This window comes from Emys orbicularis, chromosome 1 (genome assembly GCF_028017835.1).
Source record: "Emys orbicularis isolate rEmyOrb1 chromosome 1, rEmyOrb1.hap1, whole genome shotgun sequence".
In the NCBI taxonomy this organism is placed as follows: domain Eukaryota; kingdom Metazoa; phylum Chordata; order Testudines; family Emydidae; genus Emys; species Emys orbicularis.
Window position 1 is genome coordinate 60,771,405 of NC_088683.1, and position 13,207 is coordinate 60,784,611.

Genomic DNA, 13,207 nt, shown 5'->3' on the forward strand with positions numbered 1-13,207 from the left:
GTCACATATGAAATTCAAATTACATTTTCAAATGGAGCATGACTCAGTAATGAATAATTCAAGAGATATACTGAAAATTATAATGCTGTTTTTAAACAGTGTGTTTCACAGGATAGACAGCATCAGTGGAAAAATACTCACCTATTTATCTGGCCATTTTCTACCTCTGTAAAATCATTTGAATCATTGCTGATGTTATCATCCTCAGGGACAGTCATATTCTGCAACTCAGTTAATTCTAATCCGCTTTTGAAAGGCATCCTGATCTAGGAAGTATAAGTATCCAAATGTTTATCCAAATAATAGTGTATATTTTGTAGGTAGACAGTAGCCACAACGTGAGCTCGACAAACCTAAAACGCAGTAAGAAAAACAAGATGTATGAAGTATTCTAATAAGATTACACTGAAATCTATACAAAAGAACGCCTTTATCAAGCAACCTCACGTCTGAAGGGACCAACCCAGATTATATCCCAAATGTACAGGTGGAGTAAAAGGCTCCTCCAGCTTAATTAGAAGAACACCTCCATTGCTTTATTTGTGCCAGGGCTCAGCCCAAGCACCTCTAGGCTTGGCAGTTCACAGCCCTGGCACCTCTGGACTTGCCGCATCAGTTATGAAAGTAAAAATTTTGGTTGAGTCCCGGCACCTAATTGCTTGAGCCCTGACACCTCTTTCATTACAAATTAAGCACTGAACACCTTTGTTTAAGTAACCATATTTTGTCAATCCCATGAGTAGCTATTTACGACAGGTTTGGCTGTGTTTACATTTATAAAATAGTGAACAAAATACTGTATATACTCGATCATAATCCGGTTCATTTATAAGCCAACCCCCCCAAGATGGATAAGTAAAAAATGGAAAATTTTTATGACCTGTTCATAAGCCGACCCTATAATTCAGGGGTCAACAAACTTTGGCTCCCGGGCCATCAGGATAAGCCGCTGGTGGGCCGAGATGGTTTATTTACCTTGAGCGTCCGTAGGCACAGAGGTAAACCTAAGTAAACAAAGTGTCCCAGCGCACCAGCTGCTTACCCTGACGGGCCGGGACAGCAACTGGTGGGGAAATTTTTTGGGGGGAGAAGCTGGAAGTCAGGGGACTGTGACCACCCTGCACATGACCCAACCCCTAGCCTGGGACCCCCACACTCTCCCCATCCCATCCCTTCCCACCTTATCTGGGGAGGGCCAGGGGAGGATGTCTCTGGCCTGGCTGGAGTTGCTCCGGCAGGCTGGGCAGCACAGCTGCAGTCTGCTCCGGCAGGCCAGACCGGGCGGCGCGGCCGCAGCATGTTCCAGTGGGCTGGGTCAGGTGGCACGGCCGCAGCGTGTCTGGCAGGCCGGGCGGCGTGGCCACAGCCTGCTCTGGGGGGCGGGGCCGAGCGGCACGGCTGCAGCCTGCCAGCCCCGGAGCTGCAGCTGCTTCGGAGGCTGGGGGGAGAGCAGCGTGGCCAGAAGTGGAGAGATCTGGCCCCGCCTCTTCCCTTCTGGCTGTGCTGCCTCTCCTTGCTCCCTCTGTTGGGGGGAGGGGCTGTGTCCCACCTCTCCCTCTCCATACACGTTCATAAGCCGACCCCCTTCTCTGGTGCTTCCCTTTTTTTACTAAAAAAATTCGGCTGATGAACGAGTATATACGGTAGTAACACACAACTTCAAAAAATAGGTTTACAACCTAGTAGTCAAGGAAAAAATTCTTAGTGTGTTAGTTTGAGCCCCAGCTAGCTGTCACGCCTTTGTGTTTTGTGTGTTTCTCATGTTGTCTCTCTCCTGCTTTTAATATACATATAAAATGTCCCATTCAATATAATTTTCATTATTAGTCTCCACGTTAGTACCAAATGAAGGCAACACAGGAATATCATCATTGCAGTTTTCTTTTATGAAATAGCTTCATTCCAGTTATTTGAATACGCTACTATCCGGAGATAAAGATTCAGACCACAAACACTCCTCTGATTGAGAAACCGAATGCCTACATTCATGGACAGTCTGAAGAGAGAATGTCTTGTATCCAGCAATTGTTAAGCTATCAACTGTGAGAAATAAATTAGTCTCTCCCCTGGGAGAAGATGCAGCACCTGAGGCAACTAAAAATAACACCTGTGCGGAATTGGTCTAATCCACTACAATGAAATACATTTCCTCATGAGAAATGTGGATAATTTGAAAGGCCATACTTTCGCCTCTATGATTACGATTCATCACCCCAGGACCATATGTATTTGAGAATCAAAGAACTGTGGAACTCAACTGCCCCACAATCCCAACAAGCTTTTGAAGACGAAGTGTCATTAAGAAACAGTTTCTGTAAATGGCTGATGTGTGGTACAACTTCTCTAAACCCAGCAATTTTTCTGTAAGCAATTTTTCTGTAATGCGAGGTTTCCAAAACTTTAACGGAGAGTTTGGGGTTACTGACCATACCGGACTAACCTCAGAATATTGGGGGATCTCTGAAGCCCTCAGAGCTGCCTCAAAAAAAAAAAAAAAACCTCAGAATATTCAGACGTAACTAAGGAAGCAGGGCTGTCCCTAGTTTTTGCAGGGCCTCACATATTCATGTAGAGTCCTATTTCAATTCCTGTCCAACTATGACTGCCTCCTATCTATATCAAATAAACAGTACAGAATCCAAAACTGCTGCTTACCCCACATCCTCATTGCATTTGAAAGCACTTAGCAGAGGTTAGCAGTTTCACTTTAAATAATCTCTCAAAATCTCTTCAAAGGTATAATAAAATCTTATATTGAGTTTCACATGTGTCATTAGACAGATAATTTTCTTATCCCTGGGGTTTGGAAAATCCACCTCTTGAATTTTCAAGAGCAAAGTTTAAGATTAAAAAAACCGAGTAACCCCCCTAATTCAAACAAACATCCTTGAAAAAGAGCACTTGAAAAAGTAAACAGGCCCAGCTGAAGTGGCTTTTGCTAATTCTAAAGAAAGACCCATTCATCCCATGACATACAATGACATGTTAAAAACAATTTAAACATGAATTAGGGCTACTTAATAAATACAGTGCAATCTACCTATAAAAATTCCTGATAAAAAGACTAAAGTCAAAAGTTTCAAAAATGGGTCCCTAAAGTTAGGCTCCTAAATGCATCTACACACAAAAGTTGTACTGCTTTAATTATTCTGGTATACTAACCCATCAGTGTGGACCTAAAGTTATATCAGTACAAGCTACTTTAATACTGGTATAGCTATTACCATACAGAAAGCGGAATAAGCTATACCCGTATGAAAAACTTTTTATGAGTATAACTGCCTCCATGCTAGGGGCCGTATTGGTATAACAATCTCAATTAAAAAAAAAAAAACAAAAAAAAAACCAAAAAACCCACACTCCTAAAAATACTGTTAGAAAGAAAGCACCTCAACTCCAGCTGAGTTGTTTTTTTAGGCCTGTCTACACAGGAAAATATACCAACATAATTATATCTCTGTAGATACACAGGTATAACTCACCCTGTGGACACTCTTATAATTATACTTGTATCTATCGTAGGTACTTATATGGCCCCTGCCACCACAGTATCTGAGCACCTCACACTCCTTAATGGATTTAACCTCAAAACACCCCTTTGAGGCAGTACTATTATTCCCATTTTACAGATAAGGAACTGAGGTACACAGAGATTAAGTGACTTGCCTGTGGTCACCCATGAAATCGGTGGTTGAGCAGGGAATTGGACCAGAATCTTGCAAATCCGAGGGTGGTGCTCTTACCATTGAACCATCCTTCCTCTATTATAAAGTGGTTGTTTATAAATATTATAAATATGCCAATAAATTTCCATGTGTGTCAGTGCCAGTGTAGACACCCTGGTCGATTACAGTGCTGTGATTGGCTTCTGGGAGGTGTCCCACATTGCCTGTTCTTGCCTCTCTGGTCATCGGTTTGAACTCTACTGCCCTGCCCTAAGGTGACCAACTGTCATTCCCACCCCTTACATTCCTTGGGAATTTTGAAAGTCCCCTTCCTGTTTGCTTGGTGACGCGTGCAGTGGTCTCAGCGCATCTTTCCAGGTGGCCATGCCTGCTCCACGCACCAAGCGATCCCCCCGCTTGAAGCAATGCTGAGCTGCTGGACCTCATCAGCATTTGGGGAGAGACGGCTGTCCAGTCTCAGCTGTGCTCCAGACGTAGGAATTATGATACCTACGGATGGATTTCACGATGTATGACAGAAAGGGGCCATGACCAGGACACACTGCAGTGCAGGGTCAAAGTGAAGGAGCTGCGGAACACCTACCACAAGGCGAGGGAGGCAAACTGCCGCTCCGGTGCTGAGCCCACGAGCTGCCGGTTCTACAAAGAGCTGGATGTGATACTTGATGGAAACCTCACCTCCACTGTGAAGACTCCTGTGGATACTTCGGTGGCTCGCGTGCCAGTCGAGAGTGGACTGAGCCAGGAGGAGGAAATCTTGGACAAGGATGGGGAGGGGGACACCAGAGGCAGAGAACGACTCGGAGGCCAGAGATACATGCAGCCAGGAGCTTTTCTCTACCCCAGAGGAGACTAGCCAGTCACAGCAGTCAGATCTTGCCAAAGCTCAAACAGGAGAGGAGGCCCCTGGTAAGTGGCTTTGATTTTGGGAATTGCTGAAGCGAGTTGTTGGGGGCAGGACGGTTGCAGAAAGCAGGGTTGTGTCTGTACGATGCACATACCACCACATGCCTAGTCTGAGCAGCGGAACAGGGTGTTGATTGACTCCTTCATTTCACTGGAATCTGCGGCAGAGATTTCCACAAAACTCTCATGGAGATACTAGGCAATCCACTGCCGCAGGTTCTTTGACAGAGCTGCTTTGTTTCTTGCCCCATTAAGGGTAACTTTCCCGCGCCACTGTGCCGTCACTGGGGGTGAACCATTGCTGCACATAGGCAAGCTGCATAAGGGCCTGGGCGGAAGCCGCAGTCTTGGAGAAGACCCTCCCTTGATTCCCTGCTCACCCTCAGCTGTGAGATATCTTCCATAATGAACACAGCCTGTGGAAATGTGGGAACAGGAATGATTATAAGCCCCCCCCCCAGTACTGGCTCCCCCCAAGAGCCACATGCCCAATGTACAGTATGGTCCTGGAACACTGATTTCCCCTGCCCCTGCGGTTACTCACCATTTGGGGGGTCTTCATAGAATATCAGGGTTGGAAGGGACCTCAGGAGGTCATCTAGTCCAACCCCCTGCTCAAAGCAGGACCAATCCCCAGACAGATATTTACCCCAGTTCCCTAAATGGCTCCCTCAAGGATTAAACTCACAACCCTGGGTTTAGCAGGCCAATGCTCAAACCACTGAGCTATCCCTCCCCCCACAAGGCTTGTGGCTCACGTGTGCTTGCCTGGGGTCAGCCAGTTAGTAACAGGTATGTGAATAGTGGCTGTGTTTTAAATCAGTGGTCTGTGTGTTGCAAACAATACTGCTTCTGTAAAATGTTGCATGACCTTGGGAGCCCAGCCTCGGCTGAACGGCTGCGCAGAATTAGAAAGCAGCCATGAAGAACTAAAGACGACTTTCTGCGTGAGGTCATGGCGCACTCCGCGGCCAAAAAACAAGAACTGAAGGAGTGGCGGGACAGCAAGAAGAGGGACTGAAAGGAGAACACGTCACGCCAGAATGAAGCCACTGAGTGGCTCTTAAATGTTATGGAGCACCAAGCGGACATGCTCCAGGTGCTACTAGCACTGCAAACCGAGCAGCTCCGCGCCCACCCTCCCCTGCAGCTGCTGTCACAAAACTCTTTCCCATTCGCCCCACACACACTGCCAACACACTTATCAATCTCCTGGTTCCAGTCTGTACCTGCTGCATTCCACTCCTGCCCCGTCACAGTCCAGCCCTGAGGACTCCCAGTACCCACTGCACTCAACAACCGTCCCTTTGCCGTTTAGCCTTGCTGAAGTACAGTACCCGCTGTACTGTACTCCAAAGGAGAAGGTTGGCTATGATAAGTGGACATACACAAATCTTTAACTGTCCCAGGACCTCACCTCCTCCTGGGACCCTCACTTCCCCCATCCCCCTCAGTGCTGATGTGTTTTTTTGTTTGTCTCTCTCCTCTTGTTGTTGTTTTTTAATAAAATAATTGTTTTGTTTGAAAGCAATCTTTATTCTATTAATTGAAAGCAAACAGAGCCCTGCAAAGCAACAGGCTATTTTCTTAAACCTTCATAGTGCATCGTCTGCACCAATCACAATCACTTCCTAGCATTACAAGCACTGCACTCCCGCGCATAGCAACAAATATTAGTGGCTTTCAGCTTCAAATTGCTGCCTCAAGGCATCTCTGGTCCTTATGGCCCTGCACTGCGCCCCTCTAATAGCCCTGATCTCTGGCTGTTCAAATTCAGTCTCCAGGCACTGAGCCGCAGAGGTCCAGCCCTGAGTGAAGCTTTCACCCTTCCCTTCACAAATGTTATGGACCATACAGCACACAGCTATAAGCATAGGAATACTGCCATCGGCCAGGTCCAGCCTCCCATATAGGCAGCGCCAGCGGGCCTTTAAATGGCCAAAAGCACACTCAGTCATTCTGCACTTACTCAGACATTTGTTGAACCGCTCCTTGCTGCTGTCAAGGAGCCCGGTGAATGGCTTCACAAGCCACGGCATTAAGGGGTAGGCAGGGTCTCCCAGGATCACAATGGGCATTTCAACTTCCCCTACAGTGATCTTCTGGTCCGGGAAGAAAGTTCCTGCATGCAGCTTCCTGAACAGGCCAGTGTTCTGAAAGATGCGTGCGTCATGCACCTTTCCTGACCAGCCTGCGTTAATGTCCGTGAAATGCCTGCAGTGATCTACAAGCACCTGGAGAACCATACCCCTTCCAATTAACGTACTCAGTGGCTAGGTGGTCTGGTGCCAGAATTGGAATATGCGTACCATCTATCGCCCCTCCAGGGAAGCCCATTTGTTCAAAGCCATCCACAATGTCATGCACGTTGCCCAGACTCACGGTCTTTCAGTGCAGGATGCAATTAATGGCCCTGCACACTTCCGTCAACAAGAGTCCAACAATCGACTTTCCCACTCCGAACTGGTTAGCGACCGATTGGAAGCAGTCTGGAGTAGCCAGCTTCCACACTGCAATCACCACGTGCTTCTCCAATGGGAAGGCAGCTCTCATTCTTGTGTTCTTGTGCCAAAGGGCTGGGGCGAGCTCATCACACAGTCCTCATCCAAAAGTTCTGCAGCCACTGCTCATCATCCCAGACGTGCATGACGATGTGATCCCACCACTCAGTGCTGGTTTCCCCGAGCCCAAAAGCAGCATTCCACTGTGGTCAGCACCTCCATGAATGCCACAAGCAATCTCATGTCGTAGCTACTACGCATGGCGAGATCAATATCGCACTCCTCTTGCCTTTGCAGTTTAAGGAATAACTCCACTGGCACTCATGACGTGTTAGTGAGAGCGAGCAGCATATTGGTCAACAGTGCAGGATCCATTCCTGCAGACCGAAGAGGCAGAGTGTGCAGTACACAAACCATTGAAAGATGGCACCAAATGTGGATGGAAGCACAGGGATTGCTGGGATGCAAAGCAATGCATCACGGGGTATTGGGACAGGATCCAGGATGCCCTGTGACCCTCTCTGTCTTCCCACAACTCTTAGCAGCAGAAGAGGAAGAGATGCTCTGTGGGATAGCTGCCCAGAGAGCACCGCTTCAAATACCACTGCAAGTGCCGCAAGTGTGAACACGCTATTGCGCAGGCAGCTGACAGTGTGAACACACAACAGCAGTTTCCCTTCAGCGCTCTCTGAGCGGCGCTGTAACTGCTGGTGCTGTAACTGTGCCAGTGTAGACATACCCTAAGGATAAAATAAGAGGCAACAGATGGAGACAGACGGGGAAGTACAAGGGACCAATGAGTCAATATTGATCAGCATGATAGACATTGGTCTCAGCACAACAGCAGCCTAACCATTGTGAGTTTTGGTAGGAATCATGACAAAGAAGAATGTTTAAGTAGGGTTTTGAAGGAGAACAGTGAAGTGCTTTTCAGACATTTACAGGGATGTTTGTGGGTGGAGCAGCATGGGAGAAAGCACAAAGATGCTCGTTTGAAAGTTTGACAAGTGGATAATGGAGGTTGACATCCTTATTCCATGGGCCTACTGGAGGAAGGAGTCAACCTATTGATACTGAATGAGAGATGGCAGTTAGGGTAGGGATAGGCAATGAAAGTCTTGAAAGTGAAGAGTGTCCACACAAAGGTTTGCCCCAGTTTGACTAAAACAATTTAAAAACTGATTTAAATTAAATTGGTGCAACATTCTCATGCAGACATGACCTTAAGGCCCGTTCTGCAAATACTTGTTAACCAGCACAGACCACAGTATCCTGATTAGTCCCACTGATGCATTTGCAGAATTGCCTTTACATTGCCTGTGCTTAATAAAGTTAGCATTTAATAATCCCAACTAGGTGATGAAATTAACACTTCACTGAGATAAAGCTCACACCCCTTGCTTCTGCTAGTGTTGAGCTAAAGAGCTGCAAGTCGGGACTAACAGGGCAGAAGTGCATTGATTGATTTGTGAAGGTTCTCTTGGTAATGAAAAACCCGAGAACCTTTTAAAAATGAATGTTTAGATTGTATGGAAAATTGATTTAACAATACAGGAACTTCTCACTTAACGTTGTAGTTATGTTCCTGAAAAATGCGACTTTAAGCGAAACAATGTTAAGCGAATCCAATTTCCCCATAAGAATTAATGTAAATGGGTTAGATTCCAGGGAAATTTTTTTCACCAGACAAAAGACTATATTATATACATATATATATATATATATATATATACACACACACACACACACACACACACACACACACAGTATAAGTTGTAAACAAACAATTTAATACTGGTACACAGTGATGATGATTGTGAAGCTTGGTTGAGGTGGAGGAGTTAGAGGGTGGGATATTTTCCAGGAAATGCCTCACTGCTAAATGAACTAGCAATTGACTGAGCCCTCAAGGGTTAACTCTCACACTCTAGGAGGCAGCGGGAAAGGAGGGCGGGCAGACAGAGACACACACCCCGTGTGTGAGAGAAAAAATGTGCATTTCCCCTTTAAGTAGCTGACCCCAGGCTTAAGTACACTGCCCTGTTAATTAAATCAGCTTGCTGAGACCTCCTGAGACTGCAGCTACTGCCTAGAAGCTCCCTCCGTAGTGTGTCGTCCCCCCCCACTCTATGGAAGATGGGGTAAGCGGGGTGCAGGAGCAGGGGGGAGGGGGAGACACCCTGACATTAGCCCTCCTCTTCCCCCGTACAGCAAGCAGGAGTCTCTGGGAGCAGCTCCAAGGCAGAGGGCAGGAGCAGCACATGGCAATGAGGGGAGGGACACAGCTGAACTGCAAGCAGATGCTGCACAGGGAACTTAGGGGATTGGGGAGCTGATAGGGAGGGCTCCTGGTCCACCCTGGTTCCAACCACCCACCAGCTAGCTGCAATGGGCTGCTCTTCCTGCAAGCAGTGGACAAAACAGGCGGCTGCCAAACAATGTTAGACGGGAGCATTTCACAACTTTAAACGAGCTTGTTCCCCAATTGATCAGCAACTTAACATCAAAACACTGTTAACTGGGACGACTTTAAGTGAGGAGTTACTGTATAGGGTGAAATTCTTGCCCCAATGAAATCAATTGACTTCAGAGGGGCCAGAATTTCACCCAGAGACCCTAATCCTGCAACACTGTGTATATGGGCATATACTTGCACCTCACGGCGCTCCGCATGAGTGCAGGGTCCACCCCATGCTGTAACTTGCAGGATTGGGGCCATAATGCTTATAAAACCACAGTATCTCATCAAGAAGTTCATTCTTCAGTATATAAAAATTCACATTAACATCAACAAAATAACTTGACAGAAATAGAGTCATTCATTCCAACTCAGACAAGAGGCTATTTCTTTCATCAGAACAAACAAATACATGAATTTTCAAACATGAGTTATGAGGCACTATGGACTCTAGAAGATAGAGACAGGAACTGGGAGTCTGGAGGCCTGGATTCTTGGCCTGACTGCCATTAACTCATTGTGAGTCTTTGGGCAAGTGACAAGTATCTAATCCTTAGTATCTCTATCTTTAAAATGAGGATAATATTAACACTTATTCAGCTTTGTAAAGTGCTTTGCAATCCACAGTTGAAAGATGCTATATAAGGGCAAAGTATTATTATTCTCCCAAGCAAACTCCAGAACTTCCTTGTTTAATAGCCAAGGAAATGTAAGACTAGTCTACACTTAAAAATTTTGCTGGTGGTATAGCAATACCAGTACAGTTATACTAGCAAAATCTTCCTATGGTAGACATGGCTTATATCAGCAAAAAAGTGTTTTTGTTGGTATATCTTATACTGGTTTGGAGAGTGAAATACTGGCAACAATATTTTTATGCTGGTATAACTGCATCCACACTAGGACTTGGGGGGGATAGCTCAGTGGTTTGAGCACTGGCCTGCTAAACCCAGGGTTGTGAGTTTAATCCTCAAGGGGGCCACTTAGGGATCTGGGGCAAAATCAGTACTTGGTCCTCCTAGTGAAGGCAGGGGGCTGGACTCAATGACCTTTCAGGGTTTCTTCCAGCTCTATGAGATAGGTATATCTCCATATATTACTTAAAAGACTTTTGCTAGCATACAAATATCCCAAAAACTCACATAGCTAAACTGGCATAAATGTCTAGTGTAGACCTGGCCTTTTTCTTAACTCTCACTCAAAGTTTCAAGGAAGCAATATAGATATGAACAATAGTCCAGTTGGTAACTAAGCAATTCCAATTCCCAATTCCAGCCATTACCTATGTTCCCACCCCATGCCTTACCTCCAAAAAGGTAAAGCAATGTTTGAATTGGTACTAATGAAACCCACCTATAAAAAGAAAATTAGCCCAAGAAATAAGATCTCTTCCCTTCACATGGCACTCTTCCACTCTGCTGGATAAAACAATCCTCTGTGGTGTAATTGCCCTTGAGAGAAAGTGTGAAAGGATTGGGTCCACTGGAGAAGGAGCTTCAAAAGTATGTGTTTAGTAGCTAATCTAGATCCTCCGTCCAGAAGAATAAGCAGGGAGCACTCTCCTATCCTGCAGTCTCTATTTGATTGGACTGGAAGCTTGCCTTTGTCTTTAGACATCCCATATCTTGAAAAACCTATTACAGATAATTTGCTTACACTTTGCTGCTCACAGAAGAACACCATTGCCTTGAAAATTATAGAAAAGGATTATAATTTGTCAGATTTTAAAAGCAGGATTGACAGATGAGCATGAGTGGATATGCCCTTCTTTTTCTCAAGGATATTGAGAACCTCACAGACTGTCAAAACCTGTCAGGCAAAGAATCCAAGCCATTTTCTTTATTGTCTTCTGAAAGGTCAATAATTCTAACAGAATCCCTGCAACTCTAGTTTTCTGGATTGTCTAAATATCATAACACTAAAGATGGGCTTAACTCATCTGAAAAGTCTGGGTAATTGGAAAAACAAAATCCGATGTAAACAGTCCCATTGTATCTCACTACCCAATGGAAGCATGAACCAGCCCTGGTGGTATTTCTAAATTATGTATTTCAGAAAATACCTCTCCTGAAAGTGGCACTTCTGACATTAATGTCACCACAGCAAGAGGTAAAAGTGATTGCTTGATGCTGTGGCATCATTCACTGAAATACTCCTTTAACTTGACAGTTCTTCCTCAAATAACATAATTCAAAATGGTGATCTCAGAGCCTATCTTCTCAGAAGCAGGCAAGGTATTTGAGAGGTACCTGGGTGCAGCTGAGTTGCTTGTGTGCTTTCACCTCTGGACAGGACTTTCTTCACAGTGACATGGTCTTGCATAGATTCATTGTGGAGTTCCCAGTAATCAAATTGTCCTTTAGTGTTGTGGTAGGATGTTAAACCTCCAAGATACAATTAGTAGTTTTAACTACAGAGATAATTTGCTTGAAAGCTGAAATTTGATTCAGTTTTCTGTTCATAGATATGGTTGTTAATCTTGTGAAAAATCCCTCTGTGACGTTTACTAAAGCTATCAGAATCCAGAGCTTGAGTTTCACACAAATTGCTTCCTGTACAAAAAGACTGAGATGTGATATGTGTTCCATATCTTTGAGTGTTCTTTGAAAGGAACAGCAATATGACCAGTAAGAATCCAAGGATATAAATAATGAAACAATGAGTTTGAAATTGTGTGTATGAAATATTCACTTAAAAGACAAATACAATAATGAGTCTTATAAATGGAATTTCATGTGAAAAGCCAGGAAGGTAACTACTCCCTTTAGCACTAGTGACATCAAGAACATCTGGAATATGAAGCGCAGTTATGGTTACTATAGAAGAACACTGATAAATTGGAAAGATTAGAAAAAAGTAACTATGGTAGCAAAGGGTTTGGAAACTAAGACAACCTGTATGCAGAGTAGATAAAAGAAGTTAACATGCATAGCCTTCTGAAAACAAATAACTGAGGGAGGACATGATAACGAAGTTTGGAAAGAGATGCTATAATAAGGAACAGAGGTGTATACTATTCTTTGCCTGTGGCACATAATCGTCTAGTCTCCCATGGACTGTAATACCTTGGTCTAATTTCAGTTGTTGGGTTTAGTGTGGGGGTGCTGGTGGTGTAGGTAGCTTGTGATATACAGGTCAGACTAGGTGATCTGGTGGTCCTTTCTGGGCCTAAACTCTATGACTAGTGAAGTGGTTCTCAACCTTTGCCATATTGTGACCTTGTGTTACAACAGGAAAAACTTTGTCCCCTGTTCCATAATTTTTTGGATGCCTCCTCCTCATCCAGCAATAAAGAAAGGGAGGATGGTCACGACTCCTTGAAGTCTGGTTGCAACCTTTCCCCTCCAAACTGAGAAACCATGGTCTGCAGATTTGAGCACAGGACTGTAACTAAAAAAAAAAAAATCACCAAGTTCTATTTCTGACTCTCTCACCGACTTATGGCTTGGCCTTAGGCAACTCACTTAAAGGTAAAGCAAAAAAGGGAAAATAGATTTAAGTACAGATTAGTTCTGAGCCCTCAGCAATCAAGCTATAAGGAGCATTCAGCACAGAAATACATTTTAACTTTGTTCTTATTATTGTTTCATGTGAAATCCTCTTAATATTTCCTATTTTGCTTAAGAGATCTCAGAATGCAACCTCACAAATCTCTA

The 13,207-nt window shown here is 44.7% G+C and overlaps 1 protein-coding gene across 1 annotated transcript in view; it reads right to left on the minus strand.

Annotated features, from left to right (window-relative positions):
- SLC38A1 (solute carrier family 38 member 1) overlaps window positions 1-260 on the minus strand; it is a 32,478-nt gene extending 32,218 nt beyond the window's left edge. The window contains exon 1 of the mRNA XM_065416307.1: window positions 142-260. Coding sequence (XP_065272379.1) covers window positions 142-260 — 119 coding nt within the window. The remainder of the gene's footprint in view (window positions 1-141) is intronic.
- Window positions 261-13,207: the final 12,947 nt, after the last annotated feature.